Source organism: Lepidochelys kempii, chromosome 2 (assembly GCF_965140285.1).
Source record: "Lepidochelys kempii isolate rLepKem1 chromosome 2, rLepKem1.hap1, whole genome shotgun sequence".
Classification (NCBI taxonomy): Eukaryota; Metazoa; Chordata; order Testudines; family Cheloniidae; genus Lepidochelys; species Lepidochelys kempii.
Window position 1 is genome coordinate 82920051 of NC_136381.1, and position 25295 is coordinate 82945345.

At 42.2% G+C, this 25295-nt stretch overlaps 1 protein-coding gene across 4 annotated transcripts in view; it reads right to left on the minus strand.

Moving 5' to 3' along the window:
• Nucleotides 1-25295, minus strand: part of GREB1L (GREB1 like retinoic acid receptor coactivator) — a 221783-nt gene that overhangs the window by 34345 nt on the left and 162143 nt on the right. For 3 of the 4 annotated variants that reach the window (XM_073331425.2, XM_073331423.2, XM_073331424.2), the window contains 6 exons: nt 24013-24210; nt 23110-23214; nt 17650-17830; nt 15388-15580; nt 13578-13711; nt 8870-9209 (listed from right to left, as the gene is read on the minus strand). In XM_073331425.2, coding sequence (XP_073187526.2) covers nt 8870-9209; nt 13578-13711; nt 15388-15580; nt 17650-17830; nt 23110-23214; nt 24013-24210 — 1151 coding nt within the window. The remainder of the gene's footprint in view (nt 1-8869; nt 9210-13577; nt 13712-15387; nt 15581-17649; nt 17831-23109; nt 23215-24012; nt 24211-25295) is intronic. The other variant, XM_073331426.2, reaches the window with a different exon arrangement.

The following is a 25295-nucleotide window of genomic DNA, read 5'->3' on the forward strand; positions in this document are numbered from 1 at the left end:
AAAGTAAAACCTAGCATAAAGTTTTTATAATCTAGTGGGTGTATATTGTCTGGATAGTAACTAGTTATTGTTTATAGAGAGAGGTGGAGAAAATCCACTGTGTCACCACCAAAGAAGGTTCTACAACAGAAGGGTTTTTTTAAGGTTCTACAACAGAAGTTTACAGATATTAGTTCTCAAGCTGTATTTCCACAAGTGATGCTGTTTGCTCATGTACAGAGCCATCTTGGTATAAGGTGCACTGATATATAAAGGATGAAATCGCTGTATTAAAATAAAAAGAAAAACATATACAAGGCATACTAATTTCAGCATCTATTATTTATTACAAGTCAAAGGCAACTGCTTTAACGGGAAGAGAAAAAGAACTATTCTGCCTCTGCAAATGCTGAAATCACAGTATAACATTTAAGTGCAAAAGTGAAGGCTAAAATCTAGCTCCTATTGCCAATATGCTATGGGTACCATTTGAGAAAATTGATAACTTAGATCAGTTAGATCACTGGTCAGTCAGACAAGGTTATCAGCTAGGAACCTCTGCACCAGTGTGTCTTCTCTTCATAAACACTAGCTGGAGACTCAAAATGTTCTTTTCTGGATGATTTTAAAGATGAAGGTCTTTCTCACTGTGGAAGGACAAATGAAAATTAAGCCTTGATGCTTTGGAATCAATACTTATTAATACTGCAGAATATTATTAAAGCGTTTCCTGCATCTTCTTAATGATGGATGAAGAATCAACTCTGAATGAGATATTTATAACTTGGCCTTGCAAATCTTCATGGAAATTTACCAGCTGAGGCACAAAATCTGCTTTGCTGACTGAACCAGGAATACGATTAAAAAAACCCAAAAAACAAAAATCAAACCAGTAATATTGTAATTGCTCATAAAAAAAAGGATTCTACTCCTGGAACTAGGGGGCTGGCAGAAATCTGCAAGGCTGATATTAATTTACATAGATGTATCTTAAGAGGGCACCTAGTTATACGCAAGCTCTGTGGAACAAGGAGGATGTTCTGTATAGCAAGGAGGAACTTTTCAATGACATTTTCCACCCAGCTTTTCTCTATTCTCCTTCTGTATATGATATTTGCTCTCTCTCTTCCTTCACAAATGTCATGTATTATGAGTAATTTCTTCTCAGGCAAAAAGAACAGGCTTAAAAAGGAAACACTCTATAGTAGATCAATGACTCAGTATGGTGTCCTGCTTTTTAAAATTTTCCACTGTGTAAAACCTATGATTAATGTTTTTCCCCTCAGGGTTAGGAGTAGCACATCTCTTCTACTCTAGTTCTATTTACTTTCCCTATCCCATCAGCCTGCTGCTTTTGGCACCCTCTGTGCACCATATTTTTGGGAACAATACAAATTGTTCTGACTACTTACCCACCTCTCTGTATTAGCTCAGTTAGCAGGTTCAATGGCAGAAATGTACTGTCCTATTCAGCAGGATTCAAAGATGTACAGAGCAAGGTGATGTATTTACCCTGTAGCACATAACCAACTTTGGAGGTTTCTGAGAAAGTGCAGGAAAGAACACTGGAAAAACTGGGACCAGAGGAAGGAAAGCAACACCATCTGGATCAAAAACCTCACCGACAAGATCAAATCCAGTGGGTTTATGTCTTTGGGCTTTGTTTGTTTTGTTTCCTTCCAAGGTGAGGAATCAAAGAGCAGACCAAGTCACTGAGGCTAGGACTGAAAAGTCATATAAGTAGTAACTAGAGTAGCACCAGATCATCAGCACACAGCTATTGCCAATCCTGTGCTGCGCTGCTAAGCACTGGTACCTTGATGCTTAGGGGAAGGACAGAGTTAACTCCAAGCTGGTGCCACTAAAAGATACTCCACAAATTGGTCCTTCCTGGTCCCATTGAAGTCAATGGCAAAGCTCATATTGATTTTGATGAAGCCAGGATTTCACTCATAGTTCTTAAAAGAGGAAACTCAATATCCCAAAGCTGCTCTCTCATTCATCCAAAAAAAGATAAGAAAAAGGGGAGGTTACTTAACTGTTCTGTAACCAGAGATCTTCAAGATGCATGGTCCCTATCTATATTCCACTCTGGGTACACATGTGCACCATGTGCCTGAGATCAGTTTTCAGCAGTGTTCATTGGTCCACACCTGCGCCACTCACCTCTTCATGTTCTGATTTGAGGGCATAAAGAACAACATGAACCAATCACCTCTCCAGTTCCTACCGCAAATCAAGTCATGATCTCAAGCAGAGGGGAAGGAGGGCAGGTAGTGCAATACAGATAAGGACCACAATCTCAAAGAACTCTGGTTACAGAACAGGTAAATAACATCCTTCTTCAATAACATTCTTCTTCAAGCGCTGGTCCCTGTATGGGTTTTACTCTGGGTGTCTGATGAACAGTATCTATTGTTAGGTTTCAGAGTAGCAGCCGTGTTAGTCTATATCTGCAAAAAGAAAAGGTACTTGTGGCACCTTAGAGACTAACAAATTTATTTGAGCATAAGCTTTCGTAAGCTACAGCTCACTTCATCGAATGCATTCAGTGTTTATATACACAGAGAACATGAAACAATGGGTGTTACCATACACACTGTAACTAGAGTGATCCGGTAAGGTGAGCTATTATCAGCAGGAGAGCCGGGGGGAGGGGGGCGGAGGGTTGGGGAGGAGGGGAGAAAACCTTTTGTAGTGATAATCAAGGTGGGCCATTTCCAGCAGTTGACAAGAATGTCTGAGGAACAGTGGGGGGAGGGGGAGAATAAACATGGGGAAATGGTTTTACTTTGTGTAATGACCCATTCTCTCCCAGTTTTTATTCAAGCCTAAGTTAATTGTATCCAGTTTGCAAATTAATTCCAATTCAGCAGTCTCTCATTGGAGTCTGTTTTTTTGTTGAAGAGTTGCCACTTTTAGGTCTGTAATCGAGTAACCAAAGAGACTGAAGTGTCCTCTGACTGGTTTTTTAATGTTATAATTCTTGACGTCTGATTTGTGTCCATTTATTCTTTTACGTAGAGACTGTCCAGTTTGACCAATGTACATGGCAGAGGGCCATTGCTGACACATGATGGCATATATCACATTGGTAGATGTGCAGGTGAACGAGCCTCTGATAGTGTGGCTGATGTGATTAGGCCCTATGTTGGTGTCCCCTGAATAGATATGTAGACACAGTTGGCAATGGGCTTTGTTGCAAGGATAGGTTCCTGGGTTAGTGGTTCTGTTGTGTGGTTGCTGATGAATATGGAAGTCAGTGCGAGCACAAGTTGGAAACAGACAATTAGAGCGGTACCCAGACAAGCGTCCGCTGCCGAGGCCTGAACTATGGCATAACATCTGGAAAAGGTATGCATCAAGTTCCATGCAACAGTTTTGCAGATTTTGCCAACAGGAACATCTTTCAATGAGGCTATTAGAGCTCACTCCACCAGAGCCCAGACAGCTTGCACACCTTGTGGTGGTCTAGTATTGGCTGCAATCTCGCAGCACAGCAAGATGCATCCAGAGATCCATTTAGAGAGCTTTTGGGATGATACCGCTACTATTCTCATCCATTCTGCTAACAAATAACCTCAGTAATTATCTGAATGATTTTGCTCTATGCAGACAGAAAGCCACTGCTCTGCAGACATCTGTCTTAATTAGAAGTGTGTAGTTTTAGAAAGAAGGTAGGTAAGTTAATGGTTTGAGTGAGGAGAATGTCCAAAATGGCTCTGAGTATAAATTTAGGATGCAGTCTCAATGTGATGCTATCTTTGTGTAAGACCATGTATGGTTGATCTGCCATAAGAGCTCCTAGTTCTCCACTAAAAGACAAACTTTTATGGAGAGATGGCATAGTAAGCAGGTTGCCAATGGTTCAAAGAGAGCTTTTGTAAGCACTGATAAAACAAAATTAAAGGTCCCACATTGGAGTTGGTTTTGCTTACAGATGGAAATGTCTGAAGGAAGCCTTTGTGAAAGTGGATCATTACAGGATGGGCAAAAATGGAGCAGTTATCAATCAGGGTTGATAGCTGACAAGAAAACATGTATTGAGAGTCCTGTGGTCTTCAGGGATAGAAAGTAGTCCAGGATACCAAATATGTCTGATTCTGCTGGAAAAGGGTGGTGATTATGAGCCCAGATAAAAAATCATTTCCACTTGACTGCACAACGTTTTCTAGTAGACTCCTTTCTACTATTGTTGAGAATAGCCAAGATATCTCTCCAACATGCACTCTCGAGACTTGATGCCCATCCAAATAGGCTGACAGCTATAATAAGCCTGGACTGAATTGACTGATTCTGCCTTTGTGCTGTGTCAAAAGGTCTGGGAAGATCTGGAAGGTGATGTTTGGATGAGCCGACAACTGAGGAGACTCGGAAACCAACAGTACCTGGGCCACTTGGGAGCGATCTGTATCATACATGCCTTGTCCTGCCAGATTTTCCTCAGGACTTCAAGTAATAAGGGGATGGTGGAAAGGTGTACATTGATTGCCTAATCAGGAAAACAGAAGCACATCTCCCATGGAGTTCAGACTCAAGGCCCTCCTAGAGCAGTAGTTCACACATTGTGTTCTTGTGGGACACCAACGATGGAATACTGTCTGTATCGCTGAGTTATGAAGCTCTTGAGAGAAGCACCTTTTGAAGCTCTCCCTTGGGGCACTGTGTACTCCCAGAATGTGACAGAGTTATCTTATGTTTAATACACCAGTTCCAGAGTTTTACATCTTCTACACAGAGAGGGGTGGATTGCTCCTCCCTGTTTGGTTATATAGAATACTGTGGCGAGAATGTATGAAGGGGAGAAACTGTCTGGAAGCCGCCCGGACTGCTCTCAGTTTGAGCTGGTTTATGTTCATTTTGGTTTCTTTTCTGACCATATCCCTTGCCTCAAGTGTTCACCCAGGTGTGCACCCCATCCAAACATGGAGGCATCTATGATGAGAGCCTTCTGTAGTAAAGTTGGAGAGAATGGGACTCTGTCACACCCTGTGCCCCACGTTCACCACTTTTATATGGTTATGATATAGTTTGTATATAGCATGCCTTGTGAGGTATCATTTGAAACTCAATCTTCTGAATATCATTGTCCTGTATCAACATTGCACATGGAGCTATTTGACATTTTACTATATGATTGTTACTGAAATATGCTCTAGTTCTGGGTGAGTAGACTGAGGGAAGCCAGACCTGTAGACAGTGAAGATGCAGTCTCGCGAATGGGGTTACATAAGTACATGACACCACGTGACCCAGGAAGATGAGAGGAGCAGATCTGCATCTGAGAGCTCTGTCTGAGTTGTGCAGCAAGTTGTTTGATAGCCTGGAAAGTGTCCTGTGGGAGGAATGCCTTGGTTGTGTTCGAGTCCACCGTCACTCCTATAAAATCTGTGGACTAGACTGGCATCAAAGTGGACTTTTCAGTGTTTGTGCACACTCCTAGCAACTGCAGGAGGTTGATCAGGCCCTTTGTTGCTGACAGCGTCTCTTGGTAGAAATCCCCTGTTAGTAACTAGTTTTATGGGTAGAGGAAGACTGAAAACGGAAATAAGCTGCCACACCCAATGATCTAAAACGATATTTACAAGTTGAAAGAGAAGAAGAATCTTCAAGAACACTGGAGAATTTCCATCTCAGATCACGCAGTGGTATGAAGGAACTGGAGAGGGGGTCGCTCTGCACCAGACTGCCCCATATGCCCTCAGATCAGAACAGGAGGAGGCAAATGGCGCAGGCATGGATCAGTGGACACTGCTGAAAAAATTTCCAGTCTCAGGTGCATGTGCGCATGTTTCCCCACAGGGGAATTCACATAGGGATCAGCACACTAAGAAGAACTGACAGCTCTTACTAGGGGCAGCCCCACAAGCAGCTGTCCCCACCACAAAATAAAGAAAAAAATGAACAGTGAGGAAACTAAAACAGACTTGAACCGCAATTTTGCTGCCCCAAGTATAAAACATAAAGGGGAAGGGTAGATCCACAGAGCCGTGCCCTAGGAATACTAGGCATTACATTTGCTAGTTATCCAACATATCTGCACAGCTGATCACCACCAGAGGGAAGATGAGTGGTGTGAGACAGCACTTATGCTGATGCCAGGAAGGTGACCCACCTTAACCCCTGCACATACAGTTCTCCTCAAGGATGGAGTAAAGAAAGCACTAGTCTCCACTGTGACCTGAGGCCTCCCAAGAGACAGGATCCTCTCCCTACCCCTTCCCCCCCCCCAACAGAAATGAGTGAGATATTGTGAAAGCACGGATATACATACCCTAGGGAACTTTCTCCAATCTCTGTTCTCCCTTTTCTTGCCTCCCCCCACTGCACAAACACCAGGGAAGCCAGAGTCTGGTGGGAGTGGGGGGAATAGAGACAACCATCAGAGTGGAGGACAAAGGGAGGAAAGAGAAGGTAACTGCTTCTTTTCGTTTATTAATCCTTCCCTTTTCTCCGTATGAAAATTTTAAGAGCAAAGTACCAAATATGAAGAGAGAAACAAAATGAAGTTGGAGAGAGGAAAAGTCAGCAAAGAACAAGTGAACTGAAGAGAAAGAAGAATGGTATTAGAAAGAAAAGGTATAAAATAATGATATTAAATATAGAAAAACAGAAAATGGGAAAACAGATACTGAAGAAGGCACATGAAAGATACACCAAGATGTAAAGGAGAAGGGGACAAGTGATGCTCCATTTGAAGAGACTGTGATATCAAAATGGCTAAAAGACTCATATGTGTTTGATTTTACATCAGTTGCAACAATGGACAAATTAGTGTAGGAGGAAAGTGGGGGAGGGGCAGCAACGCTTGGCTGTGAATGGGATGTGCTCCGGAGCTCTGCATTTATACACGTGGGAGAGACAGGGAAACACCCTCCATTTCTTATATCCCCAGCCAGGATAGGATATGTCTACATAGCAACTAGACACCTGAGACTGGCCCATGCCAGCTGACTTGGGCTGTGAGGCTGTTTCATTGCCCTGTAGATGTCTGGGTTCAGGCTGGAGCCCCGGCTCTAGGACCCTGTGAAGAGGGAAGGTCCCAGAGCTTGGGCTCCAGCCCAGGCCTGGAAGTCTGCACAGCAATGAAACAACTCCACAGCCCAAACCCCATAAGCCTGAGTCAGCTAGGATGGGCCAGCACCAGGTTTGTCTTTGCTGTGTAGACATATCCTTAAAGTTTGGAATGAATTAGAATTCGTGATTTGGAAGCAAAGGGAGGGAGTGCATGTTTACTGCCCGCATGCACGTTTCAGCGCTGGTATTGGGTTTTTCCAAGCACCTGACATGAAATAAGAAAACAAATTTGAGGCCCTGAAGTTTTGTTGGCTTCCAAAAACATTTCGTCTTCCACCATGTGGGAGAGGAGTGAGAAAGTCATTTGGAGGTTCTCAAGCCTGGTCTTTTCGTTCTCCACTTGACTGTGGTTCTCCACTCAGTTTAATACAACTACAAGGATTCCCTTAAGCATCAGCTGCCACATTAGCAGTTTTGATCTTGATTCCTACTGAGGCCCATGCGCTGCTGTGGCACACAGGGGCTACAAATGGCAACAGGCCAATGGAGAATTCGCATGACACAGGTTGTGTAGGATCGCTATTACAGGGTTTTAAAGGGGTGGAACCAGCCTCTAGGAAATACTCCTGGCATAAGGGTGTTCCCTGGGTGGCACTGAGCTACTGAAGCAGCTTTACATTGTCCCCATTGCAGCTTCTGGGAATGTATTGTGAAAGGTTAGGGTTGCAACCAGCATGAACTGCACTTCTGCTAATTTTTTCTCCGGAACAGTCCTTCAAGGAGGCTGTTGCAGCCAGGCCTAGGTTAAAGCAATCTCAGTGTTTAAAGCCACCTTTACTCCCAGTTTCTCTTCCTGTGCCAAGAGCAACTTGGCTAGAATGGCAAATGTCGCCCTTAGGATCCAATTGTATATGGCTGTATATCACTGAATGTCTTGCAAAGTAAAACAAGTCAGAAGAAGAACCTTTGAGCTTAAAGCAGGGACTTGGACCAGATAACCCAGGAAATTCCTTTCCACTTTAATATCTACAATTCTATAAAAGGTAGTCACTCTCCAGTAGTTTCAATATGGGTGGTAAAGTCAGTGTGGGAGATAGACTTTGCTACTAGCATCATGCACTTGTAAATACGGAGTAGCTAAACAGTGTCATGCACTTACAAATACATACTAGCTAAAGAAATCAAGGTCCTAACCAATGTTTTTCGTGTAGTGCACATCAAGTTGCAAAGAGGCGGCCTTTGCCATGCAATGGACTGAGAAAAGAATTAATTCTATGTCTATCAGAATACTTTACCAGCTATAGGCAGGGTAGACAATGGTTGTAAGGACAGAGTTGTTGACAGATAAATGGACAGAACAGAATTAGTTCATTTGGTGGGATTTAAGCTTGGCTCTCAGAGAGTCAAGGAAGTAACCAATCTGGTTTTTAATGAAGATTGTTTCATACTGTTTGTTATTCAACTTGGAAAAGTTAGATAACATGCTATCTTTTACTTCTAGGACCAACAACAACTTAGTATTTTTTCCTGCACCTTAAAATGGTTATGATGACCGAAAGTAGACTACACCCACACAGAAAGAACTATACTAAATATGCCCCTTTTCCATGTAAGATCTAACACATATGTCCATAAATGTGTAGGTACACACAAGATTTTTACTAGAGCCCTGCAGTGGGACTGGGATCCCACGGGTCCTGTAGGACCAGCTGTCATAGTAGCGGAAGTGGGATAAAAATTCAACAAACTATGTGGGAGAGGGTGGGAGAAGATATTAAGTGGTGAGATGGGATTAAAAATTAGTCCCTTACAGGGCTACAACATCATTTACACAAGTTACAGTCTTGCACAGAAACATTTAATTCCTACTAACCTTTAATCGTGTCACAAAGTGCTTAGCAACAGTAAATTCTGAAGCTGGGTTCCCAAGAAGGATCTCAAAACGATACTGCAGACCTAATTTGTCTCTCACTTCTTGTAACCTCTCTCTCGCCAGCATTGCTAACTGCACGGAGGGAACTCTAATGATAAGCATATGGCCGCAACCATTCCTATTCTTTCCTGGTGCAGTGATGAGGTCATCCATTATGCTGAGTGTCTCAGGGGTGCTGTGGTCTCTGAGGGAGGCCATGGTTGTGAGAGCCATCAGAGCTTCAGAATACTGCTGAATAAGAAGGTAGCAGCGAATCACCATGCTGTGCAGCCTGGGGTACCTTCAAAGGATTACAGTTATATGTTGGTCAATAAATATGTTCAATAAAATCATTACACGAAAGTCACCTCAGACACAAGCAGGCCTGGATGGCAAGAAAAAGGAGCTCATTTTATGTGTAGTACATAAATACAGAAATCCTCAACCTCTATTAACAATTATGAGCTATAAGTGCATCATATTATTTTTATAGGCATACATGGCACGTACAACTATGGAAGAAGGTACAGTCTAATTCAAACACTGTTAATATCAGTACAAACACATATAGCACAGGCTGATGATCCAGTCTCACTTAATTGTCCACTTTTTTCCCCCCCTTTTATCAAGTTTTGTAGAAGAAGGGAGTTTTGGGGTGGGGTGGGGCAGATATAAACTTACACCACTCATCCAATTCATGAAAAGACTAGACTTGCCTATGTGCTAGTGCAGGAGCACACTTTGTTGGATCTCAGCCACGGGCAAACTAAGAGTTTGGCTTTCAAGCAAGACGGTAACAGTCTTTTTCTCATGTTGGAGCTAAATTCAGTGACTATAAATCCAAACAAGTAGGACCAAATACTAAGAAAAAGTGAAAACCTACGGAACTAAGTGAAAACCATCCTATGTCTAGTCATTTTAACAATCTACTACTATATTTAATAAACATGGAAATATAATAGGAGTAAAAGTTGGTTTGAACAATCACAAATGACAACATATACAGACAGCATGCTGCATGGATGAGATCAGCAGTGTTGAAAATGATAGTACTGCCTTATTTCCTGTGATTAGCTTTTCTTGTCTATATGTGACAACACATCCAGCCTCGACTCTGTGGAACTGGATTGCTTTGCTGTCTATAAGGGGATATGGAGCCATTGTGAGTTATAGTCAGGTCCTGGTCAGCACACACCAAAAGTTGTCACTGTAAAGAGGCTGTTCTGTGACCCACATGAAATTTGTTGAAATTCTCAGTTCATTTGCTAGTGGATGGTGTCCACATCTGGCAAACTTCTTTTCACTCTCTGCAGAGAAGCCACAGCATAGAAAATGAATTACCCACTCAGCCTTCTAGGTCAGGACTAAGGCAAAATGGTAAAACAGAATGGGCAAGCCTGGACCGCCACTGCTTATGCCGTATTGATTACTTGGATAAGCAGAGGACTTCAGTTTGTAAGGCTATCAATCTGACACCTTACATCATCATTAAATTCATTATGAAATTAAAAAATGGAACAAACCCCTGGAATTCCAGTATCAAGGGGCTGTCCAAATTCCAAAAGCACCATGTTTAAGCCTAAATAGACTGGTGCATTTTTGGAACTCTGTAACTGAAATGCCAAAAAAGTTGTAACATCTACATTTGGTTTATTCCAGGTTGTGCACATGTAAGAGTTGTGAGACAATGCTAACTTTAAGCAGGATCCATTATTCTAACTTCCTAGAGGATTACACTAGATAAAATTGAAAAATATGAAGAAAATATCTGTGTGAACGTTGACCCTTCTACCAAATACCTAGTGTTGCATATTGATCCGATTCCATTTATGACAGAGTAACTGAATGCCAACTATAAGTAGTACATGTTTGGACCAAATTTTCAATATTGGCCAGCTAAATTGCACTCACATTTGCATCTGTAAATTTTTGAGGCAAGAGGCAAAAGTGAGGCAGCCAGTTTTTAATATATGGCACTTAAAAGATACCCAGTTAACAAATTAAAGTGTTTGTTCAGAATGCTACCTAACCATTTCCTGACAACCAGGAGTGGTAGCCATGTTAGTCTGTATCAGCAAAAAGAACGAGGAATACCTGTGGCACCTTAGAGACTAACAAATTTATTTGGGCATAAGCTTTCGTGGGCTAAAGCCCACTTCATCAGATGCATGCAGTGGAAAATACAGTAGGAAAATATATATACACACACACACACACGAAAAAATTGGTGTTACCATACCAACTCTAACGAGACTAATCAGTTAAGATGGGTTATTATCAACAGGAAAAAAAAAACTTTTGTAGTGATAATCAGGATGGCCCATTTCCAACAGTTGGAAGAAGGTATGAGTAACAGTAGGGGAAAAATTAGCATGGGGAAATAGTTTTTACTTTGTGTAATGACCCATCCACTCCCAGTCTTTATTCAAGCCTAATTTAATGGTATCCAGTTTACAAATTAATTCCAATTCCAATTCTGCAGTTTCTTGTTGGAGTCTGTTTTTGAAGTTTTTTTGTTGGAGAATTGCGACATTTAGGTCTGTAATTGAGTGACCAGGAAGGTTGAAGTGTCCTCCGACTGGTTTTTGAATGTTATAATTCTTGACGTCTGATTTGTGTCCTTTTATTCTTTTGCGTAGAGAGTGTCTGGTTTGGCCAATGTACATGGCAGAGAAGCATTGCTGGCACATGACGACATATATCACATTGGTAGATGTGCAGGTGAATGAACCTCTTATGGTGTGGCAGATGTGATTCAGCCCTATGATGGTGTTCCTTCAATAGATATGGGGACAGAGTTGGCAATGGGCTTTGTTGCAAGGATAGGTTCCTGGATTAGTGTTTTTGTTGTGTGGTTGCTGGTATTTGCTTCAAGCTGGGGGGCTCGCTGTAAGCGAGGACTGGCCTGTCTCCCAAGATCTGTGATAGGTTGTACATCCTTGATGATGCGTTGGAGAGGTTTTAGTTGGGGGCTGAAGGCGACGGCTAGTGGCGTTCTGTTACTTTCTTTGTTGGGCCTGTCCTGTTGTAGGTGACTTCTGGGTACTCTTCTGGCTCTGTCAATCTGTTTTTTCACTTCAGCAGGTGTGTATTGTAGTTTTAAGAATGCTTGATAGAGATCTTGTAGGTGTTCGTCTCTGTCTGAGGGATTGGAGCAAATGCAGTTGTATCTTAGAGCTTGGCTGTAGACAATGGATCATGTGTTGTATCCTGGATGGAAGCTGGAGGCATCTAGGTAAGTATAGCAGTCAGCAGGTTTCCGGTATAGGGTGGTGTTTATGTGACCATCGCTTATTAGCACTGTAGTGTCCAGGAAATGGACCACTTGTGTGGATTGGTCTAAGCTGAGGTTGATGGTGGGATGGAAATTGTTGAAATCATGGTGGAATTCCTCAAGGGCTTCTTTTCCATGGGTCCAGATGATGAAGATGCCACCAATGTAGTGCAAGTAAAGTAGGGGCATTAGGAGACAAGAGCTAAGGAAGCGTTGTTCTAAGTCAGCCATAAAAATGTCAGCATACTGTGGGGCCATGCGGGTACCCATAGCAGTGCCGCTGACTTGTATATATTGTCCCCAAATGTGAAATAGTTGTGGGTGAGGACAAAGTCACAAAGTTCAGCCACCAGGTTTGCCGTGACATTATTGGGGACACTGTTCCTGATGGCTTGTAGTCCATCTTTGTGTGGAATGTTGGTGTAGAGGGCTTCTACATCCATAGTGGCCGGGATGGTGTTTTCTGGAACGCCACTGATGAATTGTAGTTTCCTCAGGAAGTCAGTGGTGTCTCGAAGATAGGTAGGAGTGCTGGTAGTGTAGGGCCTGAGGAGAGAGTCTACACAGCCAGACAATCCTGCTGTCAGGATGCCAATGCCTGAGATGATGGGGCATCCAGGATTTCCATGGATCTTGGGTAACAGATAAAATACCCCTGGTTGGAGTTCTAGGGGTGTGTCTGTGCAGATTTGTTCCTGTGCTTTTTCAGGGAGTTTCTTGAGCAAATGCTGTAGTTTCTTTTGGTAACTCTCAGTGGGATCAGAGGGTAATGGCTTGTAGAAAGTGGTGTTGGAGAGCTCTCTAGCAGCCTCTTGTTCATATTCCAACCTATTCATGATGACGACAGCACCTCCTTTGTCAGCCTTTTTGATTATGATGTCAGAGTTGTTCCTGAGGCCGTGGATGGCATTGTGATCTGCACGGCTGAGGTTATGGGGCAAGTGATGCTGCTTTTCCACAATTTCAGCCCGTGCATGTCAGCAGAAGCACTCTATGTAGAAGTCCAGTCTGTTGTTTCGACCTTTAGGAGGGGTCCACACAGATTCCTTCTTTTTGTAGTGTTGGTAGTTGCTAATTTTTCCCCTACCATTACTCACACCTTCTTGTCAACTGTTTGAAATGGGCCATCCTGATTATCATTACAGAAGTTTTTTTTCTCCTGCTGATAATAGCCCACCTATCCATCTTCCTACTGTATTTTCCACTGCATGCATCTGATGAAGTGGGCTTTAGCCCACAAAAGCTTATGCCCAAATAAATTTGTTAGTCTCTAAGGTACCACAAGTACTCCTCGTTCTTTTTGTAGTTACACTGTGACATTGTCTCTGTCCATTTATTATATGGCATGTAACCTTGGATCATGGTTAGGAACAATTCAAAACTCTTATTATTTACCTTTCTAAGAGTGTGTTCACCATTTTTTCAAAGTTTTCATCACATCTCAGCAGAGGACTTGTGATTCCCCATTGTAGAGATTTGCTGTATTCATTCAAGCCAAAATACAACTTCTCCTCACTGCCCATTTCCTCCTGTTCCAAACAAAGATACCACAAACATAATGAAAGTTAAAGACAATTTACATTTCTCCTGTATTATGAAACAAAGTATTTTTCCTGAGAAAATATCTTTGATTTTCATTCTTCCGAGTAATGACTTCTTCCATTGAAAACAAGATGTTAAATATTTGCTGCTAATTTAACATTTGATTAAGTTTGTTAGAGAGAGAGAGAGAGAGACACACACACACAAATTTTTCCAGCACATTATTCCTAGTCTTAGCAGCAAACACTTGGGATTTAATATTATGGATTAAAAGAATATTCAGAATTATCATAATTAATGCTAATACAAATTTTGGAGGTGACATTAACCCTCATGAACAGGGCTTAAGCCAGTATTTATTAGAGGTCAGGATAAGACGAAATGAGGGGGAAGGTTATCCCACCTATATCTACTGGGGGAGTTCTTACACCTTCTCTGAAGGATCTGGTGCTGGCCAGTGTTAGAGACAGGATAATGGACTAGATGGGGCCTGGGCCTGATCCTGTATGGAAATTCCTGTGTTCCTATGGGATATGGGATGATTTACCTATTACAAAACAAGCTTAATCATGGGCTGCTGTCTTTTGTATTTCCCCCACCCCCCTTAAGGTGCTTTTAGTTTTAATTCTGGATGCAGTTCCTCCCAGTAGAGCTAATGTCAGGAAGTCTCCCTGATATAAGCATTAGTTACTAGCATTATGGTGATTGCCTGCATACAAGGGCAGGATACTAGGATGACATTAATAGTAAGTGCTAGCACCATAGTACCAAGACTATAGACTGGTTATGGGCAAAATCAGTTTGCTTTAAACTCACTCTATCATTGGCCTACTGATATTCAGGTCTAATAACTAAGGGCTTGCCTTCACGTACAGTGCTACAGATGCACCAGTGCAGCTGCACCACTCTAGGGCTTTACGAAGACACAACAACACTGCCAGGAAAGCTCCTCCAGTCAGCATAGTCAATCCACCTCCCGGAGAGGCGATAGCTATGTAGACAGGAGCTCTCCCATTGACATAGTACTGTCTACACTGAGGTTTAGGTTGGTTTTCTCACACCCCTAAGTGATGTATTTATACCAATATACGACCTGGCCTAAGAAATACATATTCTTAGCTTATATAGGTCTGTAATATTGGTGTTTTTCAAGTGACAGAATTATGTAATGAGTATACATGGAGCACTTACTGATGTAAATGCACTGCAGTTATTTCTCGTGCAATGCAGGTACAGTGTAATTAATGTATGGGAATTTGTCATTATGTACATGGATTCAGAATAATAATAAAAGGGTACAGTGCAGTACACCTATAGTGTATAAGGCTCATCAAAATATTCATTCTTTTTATACCTAAAATTAGTTCAGGAGGTTCAACAAATTTCAAACTCGGAGTTTGCTCATCCCTGTAATAGACAAAGCTTTATCCGGTCAAAGGAAAACGTGCTATTTCTAAGTCTAAATGTCAGTGCCACCTCAGCCTCCAATGGTCCCAAGGAGAAAAGGGCTGGGATTCCACTGTAACTTCAGGTAGTCAACAATTTCCAGTGTGGAAAAGAGATTTCTCCACCGGTTTCTGTTTATACATCTGGGTTGCGCATTCTAGAATGTGGCAAATATAAGAGTACACTACAGCTCTCAGCTGAACAGTTACACACTCACCATATTGTCAAATTGTATCCAATGTACCTCGTTGCTAGAGCTTATTCTGGACTGCTGTGTTTGCAGGGCATAGGGGAAAGAGCTGACTTGAAGGACCAGGAGATTGAAAGCTTCAGTGACTTCTCTGCAGTTAATAACTCTATCAGCCAGTCCATGACTGGGTTCACCATGTGATAGAGAACTTGAGATGGCACTGTGGAAATAAAAACACACAGAAAGGCTTTATTGTCGCCTTCAGATTCAACTGGTAACATTAAAATCTCTAGATTTACAGAGAATCAAAAGCCCCAGGTCATCAGACTTTCTGAAAAGGAACAAGAGATGGTAAAACCAACAAGGTGCTTTGCATAGAGAAGTCCAAGAGTGTGGGAGAAATAATGGAGCGAAGTCCCACACTGGGAAGCAACTAAATCAGCCTGCCAATTTAAAGGATCAGAACATAGAAAAAAGTTTAAAACAAGCTAAAAAGAGAAGAAAGCGTATCAGCTGGACTGGGCTGTTACATGAATGGGGAGAGGGGAGAGATGAGGGAGCAGGCACAAAAATTAACTGGATTGCTCAACCAGAAGCAGTCCTTATATAGGGGACTTTGAGGGCATAACATTTGTTTGATTTCCTGTCTCCACTTGCTGGTAGGTGGACATAACACTCACTTGTCTCAATAAACCTACAGGATACAGGAGAATTCCATATTTGGCACCACAATAAAACCATAATACTAATTTGGTTTTGAGAAAACAATAACAAGAATGCATTTTGTTTACTAAAATTCGACAGTCCAAATGTGTCCCAAAACCATACAAACGGTACCTGAATACTTGAGCAGTGAAACAAGGAGGAATATATTTTGGTCTCATGGGTCAAATTATCTCTGTCTTTACGTAAGTAAGAATTTTTGCTGATTCTTGCATGGAGCAAGGCAGTATAATGTATAGCCTTCATTTTCCAAAAGACGTGTGATGATGGGACTTCACATGGAGAGAAAGTCTCTGTGTTTTGTGCCACTCAGATTAAACATTGACACTTACCTTCCATGCTCATGATGCTTTATCACTATTTCGAATGTAAGTAACCACGGTTGTATTTAAAGGAAGAGAAAACAAATGACTCTCGTTATCTCTCTGTAGCAAATAGTTATTTTTTCTGTACTACTCAAATAAAAACAAAACAAAAATACTCAGGCTTAAACAACCTGACTAACTGGGAAGATCACAGTAAACTATTGTGCTTGCTAACACGGGGAAGGTTTGGGTATGTCAGGACCTTGGTATTGAACCCAGGCTCACTAGGTCCTTAAGCAGCAGCCTTAGCTGCTATACCACAGCGATGCCCTAAACAGGCTCCCACGACCAACAGCCTTCATACCAGAGGCCTACAGGAGTCACATCCCAAACCTCTGATTGGATGGACAGGCAGCACTCTCATTGTGTACCTGGACTATACAAAGGAAGACGAAGCTGTCTGAGCAATAGACTAGTGCCAACTGGTTGCTCACCAGACCACCTTGCCTTGTTTCACTTCCCCTGCTGCCTCAACACGTCATCTGATCTCACCTTCCCAGCACACTGACCCAGTCCCTTGGATTGTATTTTCCAGCTGCTGACCTGTCCAAGAACTCTGACCATTGCCCCACACTTCTTCTAATACAGATTGACCTGCTGGCTACCTGACCACCCATGCACACTGGACTACTGCTCTGGATTGCCCCCTAAACGTGCCGTGGCCACCGGGCATTACAGTAAGTGGTTTGTTTGTGCAGTGATGTACAGGTAGAAGAATGGAGACCAGTTTCCTCCCTGATGATCTCATTCGGTAGGGGGGAAAAAAAAACCTTGCCCTTTCCTTTGTTCTAGAGTACTGGTTTGTGGCTACAGGTGGGATCGGAGGAAGGAAGATTATCATTTTCTCTTCTACTCTGCTCAGTTACAGATGGGAAAGAAATGGGACTGGGAAAGACATGAGAAGTTGGATGAGAATGGCTATGCAGAGGAAAGGGAGAAGGATGAAAGAGGGAACCCTAGGAGCATTCTTGCTAGGGATTGAAAAGTCTAAAGTTGACCTCACCGTAAATCTTAAAATGAATCTGAATTATAGTTTTAAGAAATATCTAGGACGGACAAAGATGATGACTTCTGTTATGAATTTTTAAATGCCTGGGGCACAAGGAGACATCAGGCTGAGATCATAATTTTGATTTATTAAAAATCCTGAGTAATAATATATAGTAGAATAAATTTTGCCTTGTTATGGTGAAGCACTTACCTTGTTAAATCAATGTGGGCATTGTCGTGAACCAGCACAAACAAGGTGTATGGATTCTGCTTCACCCGTCTCATAAAAACTTCAAACTTAGTTTGGATCTCATTATCTAGCCGTACTACATATTTCTCAGCTCTTTGATAGGCTGTCCCATTCTCTTCTAGGCCCAAGTCAACAAGAACACCTTCCAAAAAGAAAAAAAGGAAAATTCCTTTGCCTTTATCTACAAATAAGGCCTTGTCTACACTACAAAGTTTTGTCAAAAAAGTTGCCTTTTGTCAACAGAAGAGTGGAGATATGTACACACTACAGTGCTACTTTTGCCAACAAAACTCTCCTGTTTTGCCGACAATATAAAACCACCTTGACGAGAGGCATAGAGCTTTTTGTGGGAAAGTCATATTGACCTACTGGCAGATTTCCCATGGGTTTTGTGAGAAGAGCTACAAACAGGACATGGTGCAATGCTGAGCAAAGATAAAAGAGCTGAAGCAGACGTACTAGAAGGCAAGAGAGGCAAACCATCACTCCGGTGCTGCGCCCAAGAGCTGCCACTTTTATCAGGAGCTGGACGCCATCCTCGGTGGTGATCCTATATCCACCACAAAGGACACTTCAGAGAGGCTGGAGGCTGCGGACAGTGGACCTAACCCCGAGGACAAAGTTGTGGATGAGGAGGTGGAGTTGGAGGACATTGTGGAGCCCACGAAAGGGTCATGCAGTCTTGTGGTGAGTCAGGAACTCTTTTCCACTCCGGAGGGGTCTAGCCCACCCCAGCACTACATATCCGGTCAGCATGATGCAGGAGAGGAGACCCCTGGTAAGTGATCTTTTTGAGTTGATGCTGCTTCATTATAGGATATACAGCTGTCCTTTGTGCTGTATACTGTAGAAGCGGGTAAAGGGACAGCAGCAAGGAGCACTTCAAACATAGGCTGAGAAGGTGCAGAATGACTGTGAATTGTGCGTTTGGCAGATTAAAAAATCTGAATGAAGAAAACATTCCCATTGTCATAGTAGCCTGTTGCATGCTCCAAAATCTTTGTAAGGCTATGAATGAAAAGTTTCCCCAGGGTGGAGCACTGAGGAAGATCGCCTGGTTGCTGATTTTGTACAGCCAGATACCAGAGCTATTAAAGGGGCATAATAGGGGGCAATTCAAATCAGGGAGGCGTTGAGGCAACATTTTGATAATGAGCTCCAGTAATGCGTATTTCTATAAAGCAATCTGCATAAATTTCTTCATAAATTTCTGTTATCTTATTTTGCCTAAAACTTGTGATGATTCCAGAGTGTGATTTGTAGTAAGCGAATTATTAAAATGCACGTATGTTTTACTACCAGCAGCAATCACTACGTGTAGGACACAAATAAAGATTGGTTATCTTTCAGAGAGTTTGTTTTTATTAAACACCAGTTAACAAACATAAAAGAGTTGAAGCAGGGAGATAACAGGATTGGGCAGGGCAGGCTGTCATAGCTGTGCGTAAATCCAGCTATCGTTTTGGAAGCTGTCCTAAGGGGTGGAGTGAATGGGATACCGAGATTTCCAGGAAGTTACAAGGAATGTGCGGGAGGCGTTTGGGGAGGACATGGGAAACAGTTCTTTATTGGCTGCAAGAGGGGGCAAGCATGCATTTGTTCTGCCTGCAGTGTGATTAGGGACTTCAACATCTCTGTTTGCTCCTCCATCACTTTTATCATCTGCTCCTGAGCCTTCAGAATGTGCTCCACACTGTCCTTTCTGTCCCACCTTTCCATTTGTCTTAACTCCCTGTGTTCTCTTTTTTCTGACTCAGGAGGATTGGATCATCTCTCGGAACATGTCCTCCTTGCTCTGCCTTGGTCGCTTTCTCATCTGGTAGAGGCACTTCTCCGGTTTGTAGGGGGTTCCCCTGAAGGCCACATCTACAGTAACACAAGAAACAATACATAGAAGCATGATTGTTAGTTCATGCACAGCATTGAATCATTATAGTAAAATACACCTCTTAACATACTAATCACTTTCTCACTGTCCCTTGGCATGCACACATCTCAGTGAACACCCTAAACATGGGGAGTTCGGCCCAGGTGAGGGGTGGGTGTTCAAGATGGGGCAAAGGATATAGGTGATGTTTTCAGAGGATCAGTGAAGGCGACAGGACAATATTGTAAATTCTACCACCATTTTCCACAGACAGCGGTCATTGAAGCCATCTCACTCCTGAGGGTCAGCAAGGATGAAAGGGTGCATCGCCTGCATGCATGCAGCTTCAGACCTGGTCCCTATGCTGCTCGCCTGTGTGCCGCTTTGGTCCCTGCACAAGTTTCTGAGTGCTTCCAGGAAAGTTTTCTAAAGATTTCTCTGGAGGAGTCCCGTGAAATTTCGGTGTGCATCAACACCCTGTTCTGTGCAGCTAAGTAGGGCAGCAGAGGAATGTGAAGCACACTGAAACACAGCTAGTGTTATACATTTCTCTCCCTTCACCCACTTCTACAGTATACAGAGCAAAGGACAGCTGTACATCCTATAACGAAGCAGCATCAACCCAAAAAGATCACTTACCAGGGGTCTCCTCTCCTGCGTTATGCTCACCGGACATGGAGTGCTGGGATGGACTAGACCCCTCCGGAGTGGAAAAGAGTTCCTGACTTGCCACACCACACGACCCTTTCACGGGTTCCACAACATCCTCCAACTCCACCTCCTCATCCACAACTTTGTCCTCGGGGTTAGGTCCACTGTCCGCTGCCTCCAGCCCCTCCAAAGTGTCCCTGGTGGTGCAGGTGGGATCACTGCAAAGGATGGCATCCAGCTCCTGAGAGAAGCAGCAGCTCTTGGGCACAGCACCAGAGCCATGGTTTGCCTCTCTTGCCTTCTGGTATGCCTGCCTCTGCTCCTTTATCTTCGCTCAGCACTGCACCGTGTCCCATTCGTAGCCCTTCTCATAAAACCCAAGGGAAATCTGCCAGTAGGTATCGAAGTTCCTATAACTGGAGCAAAGCTAGGACTGGACAGCCTAGTCTCCCCATATACTCGGCAGATCCAACTGCTTCACAGTGGTCCAAGAGGGAGAGTGTTTGTTGCATGGAGCCGCCATGGTTAGCTGGGAAGATGCGATGTGAGTGCTCCACGCTGAGCAAACAGGAAGTGGAATTTCAAAAAGTCCCAGGGCTTTAAAGGGGGAAGGGGAAGGGTCGTCCACCTGATGCTTGTTTACCTGGCTGCAGGGCAGTGGAGTTTGAACTGCTGATCAGAGTGGTCAGGATGGGCATTGTGAGACACCTCCTGGAGACCATTTACTGTGACAAAACCAAGCGCGGTGTCTACACTGACACTTTGGCATTACTGGGATAGATTTACTTTCACCGTGGTGGGTGAAAATTATTTCCTCACTTCTAGATTTCCTCCAAGGGGATGGATTTATAAGCAGACTGGAGACTCATAACATTACTAGAAAAAAATAATTTAGATCTATATAAGAATCTTCAATATGGCATTGAGTTGGGTCAGACTCAATGACAATAAGTTTAGTTTCCCTGTACTTGGCTAATACATTCTTCCCACTAGATGGATACCTGAGGAAAAAATACTTGCGAATCCCCTTCAAAAATTCATAAGTTTACATATGCCTCTTCCCAATATTGGGTCAATCTTTTCTATTCCCCTCAAACAAAACTAAAATTACTGCCATATTCCTCCAGCCTACTCCAATGGGAAGGAAGTACAGTAGCAGCTTGCCTGTAATCCCTGTAAGCTGTCTTGGAAATTATTATATTCAACCTGAGCATAAAGAACAGCTGAGAGAGAACCTCTTCTCAGTACACAGGAGCAGCAAAATAGGAAACATAGTGTTAGACTGTATGAGGAATGGAAGAGAAAATAATAATGCCATTATATAAATCAATGAGGCACCCTCTTTTCAAATAATGTGTTAAGTTGTTGTCACCTTATGTCAAAAATAATATCAAAGCAGAAAGAGAAGGGATTCAGAGATGGACAACCAAATACACTAGATGTATAGGAGGCTTTCTTTATCAGGAGTCACTGAAAAGACTGGTTTCAGAGTAACAGCCGTGTTAGTCTGTATTTGCAAAAAGAAAAGGAGTACTTGTGGCACCTTAGAGACTAACCAATTTATTTGAGCATGAGCTTTCGTGAGCTACAGCTCACTTCATCGGATGCATACCGTGGAAACTGCAGCAGACTTTATATACACACAGAGAATATGAAAAAATACCTCCTCCCACCCCACTGTCCAGCGACACTGTGGGGTGGGAGGAGGTATTTTTTCATATTCTCTGTGTGTATATAAAGTCTGCTGCAGTTTCCACAGTACGCATCCGATGAAGTGAGCTGTAGCTCACGAAAGCTCATGCTCAAATAAATTGGTTAGTCTCTAAGATGCCACAAGTACTCCTTTTCTTACTGAAAAGACTGCGACTGTTTTAGTTTTTATGGGGAAAATAAACGAGAAGACTTGATTTCAGGAACGCATGACACAGTTCCACATGATAGTCTCATAAGCAAACTAGGGAAATGTGGTCTAGATGAAATTCTATAAAGTGGGTGCACAACTAGTTAAAAAAAAAACAGTAGTTCTCATGATTCGCTGTCAAACTGGGAGGACATATCCAGAGGGTTCCCACAAGGCTCTGTGCTGGGTCTGGTACTAGTCAATATTTTCATTAACGACCTGGACAATGGAACGGAGAGCGTGCTTATACATTCTGGAGATGACACCAAGCTGGGAGAGGTTGCTAGAGCACTTTGGAGGACAGGATTAGAATTCAAAATGACCTTGATAAATTGGAGAATTGATCTGAAATCCACAAGATGAAATTCAAAAGACAAATGCAAAGTGTTATGCTTGAAGGAAAAATCAAATGCACTACTACAAAATGGGAAATGGTTAGGCTGTAGCACTGTAGAAAAGGATCTAGACGTTACAATGTATCACAGATTTAATAGGAGGCAACAATATGATGCAGTGGCAAAAAAAGCAAAGTATTCTGGGGTGTATTAACAGCAGTGCTGTATGTAAGACACAGAAGGTAACCTCCCACTTTACTCGGCACCGGTAAGGCCTCAGTTACAGTGTTTTGGGGCACCACACTTTAAGGAAGATATGGACATACTGAAAAGAGTCCAGAGGAGAGCAACAAAAATGAAAAAAGGTTTAGAAAATTTGACCTGTGAGGAAAGGTTAAAAAAATTGGTCATGTTTAGTCCTGAGAAAAGGAGAGGACGACAACAACTTGAAAACAAGGGCTGTTATAAACAGGACTATGATCAATTGTTCTCCATGTCCCCTGAAGGTAGGACAAGAAGTAATGGGCTTAATCTGTAGCAAGGGAGATTTAGGTTAGATATTAGGAAAAACTCTAACCATACGGATGGTTAAGTACTGGAATAAGTTACCAAGGGATATTGTGAAATCCCCATCACTGGAGGTTTTTAAGAACAGGTTAGACAAACACCTGTCAGGGATGATCTAGGTATACTTGATCCAGCCTCAGCGTGGGGGGGGAACTGGACTAGATGACCCCTCAAGGTCCTTTCCAGTCCTACATATTTCGATGATTCTGTGGTAGGCATATAAAAAAATGTATAGAGAAGTTGCATTGGAAATCCCTCTTTACCTTTTCATTATATGAGAGCAAGAGCAAGGAAATATCAAATTAATTAAAAGACAACATGTTTAAAATTGATAAAAACTTTTTTTTTTTTTTAACAGAATGCATAATTATCCCATGGAACTCATTGCAACAAGACAGAGGCCGAGAGCTTAATAAGATTAAAAAATTATTAGCCATTTATATAAATAATCCATAGTTATACTAAATATGACAATTTTTAAAAACGATATAAACCCTCATGCTTCAGAGCATAAGCCAACCACTAACGGATAGGGGGAGGAAGAAACTTCAATAGGCAGGTTATTCCATTAATTATCCACTAAGGGGTTTCTTGCACCTTTCTCTGAAACATCGGCTATTGGCAATTGCCAGACACAGGACACTGGAGTAGAGAGACCACTACTTGACTTAGTATGGCAATGCCTGTGTTCCTATGAATATACTATTGTGGGGAAAAAATGAAAAGCCATTTGTTCATCCCAGTTCTCTCATTTCAACTGCTAGATGTTATAGCTCAGGTCATAGCTCTTTCAGTCTTTAGGTAAATATGGCAATGCCTATTGCCACCTACACAGTAAATGCAGTTGGCCCAATCTTTAGAACTTACATGTGACACTAAATAACTGAACAAAGCTGGGACCTCCAGAATAATTTTTTTTAACAGTTTACTCTAGCACTATATAACAGGGATACATACATACCCAGGTTTGATTTAATACACTGCTTTCCTCCCCATCCCATTACCTGATTGTCGAATCCGTTGAAGGGTCTGCTGCACCAGAACCTCTGAACGAGGGACTATAACGATGAAGTCTACTTTGCTGAAGTGGCCCAGATCCAGGCTTTGATTGCCACTGTCTGCTATAGCACATACCTGGGACAAAAGCTTTCTGGCAACTGTAAGCTGTGGCTGATAAATTTGGAAGGTGGCAATATCCAAATCTAGTAAAAAAAAAAAAAAAAGCATCAAAATTTAAATTATTTTACATTGAACAGCAGCCTTCAAAATACTCTGGTTTACATCATCAAATAGATGTACATCAAACAGAATAAATCCTAGATTTATGGTGAAACTGGTGTACATCACCACCACAGAATCTACTTTTCAGATCAAAATTTGGTTACATACAAGATACTCTCAGCAGGGTAGTGGCCATTTTTTCATTGCATGTAGTGATTTGAAGCTTTACAAGGCTGCAACTCAGTGAAACCTCAGTGCCTAACCTCAATGCCTGAATTGCAACCATTAAGGGAAGCAATGCATGTAGTTCTAACCTTCTCTTGCCACATACAGTTCCTTGAACATGCCAACACATGTGGAGCAACCATACGCTGCTGAGACTGCTGTGCTCAGGCCCCATTGAATGACATCTACTGCTCTGCTGTGCCGACATTGAAACAATTCTCATTTACTGGGTGGCAAGCCAATTAGTGAGAACTTACCTGAAAAGTCAAACCATCATAGTTTCTACCTTCTCAGTTGTGTGACCATGACAGCATCAGACTGGCCACTTGTTTATGGAAATGGACTGGAATGAAAGGTTGAGTGAGAGACCAAAGACCCTCAATCAAGAGGTGGAGCAGAAGTCCTGATTTTAAGGCAGCTTAGTCATGGATGTACATGGAAACCTTAAGGAAGGAGTTGCGTCAAAGCTAGCTACGAAAACTTTGGGGCCTGGAATTATATCATTTAGAGAAATGTTTTCTCTAAGCATGTGTCAATGTTCACATCTGCCAAAGAGCAGGTACAGTCCTAAACTTAAAAATAGTTAGTGGGTATATTCTATGCACTTTTATATACACTTCGCTAGTCCTGAATAATTTAAACTCTTAACGTACTACTACCAAATTTTACCTTGTAGTAACATTTTAGTTATGGCTCTGTCTGTTTTCCTATTACAAAAACCAGTGCGGATGGATGGAAAACTTGGCTCAAAGATGTGCCTGGGAGAAAATTATTTAAAAAAACAAAAATAAAACCATTTAAAAAGATAATATATAGTAATAGTTTGTTTATTTTAAGCAAT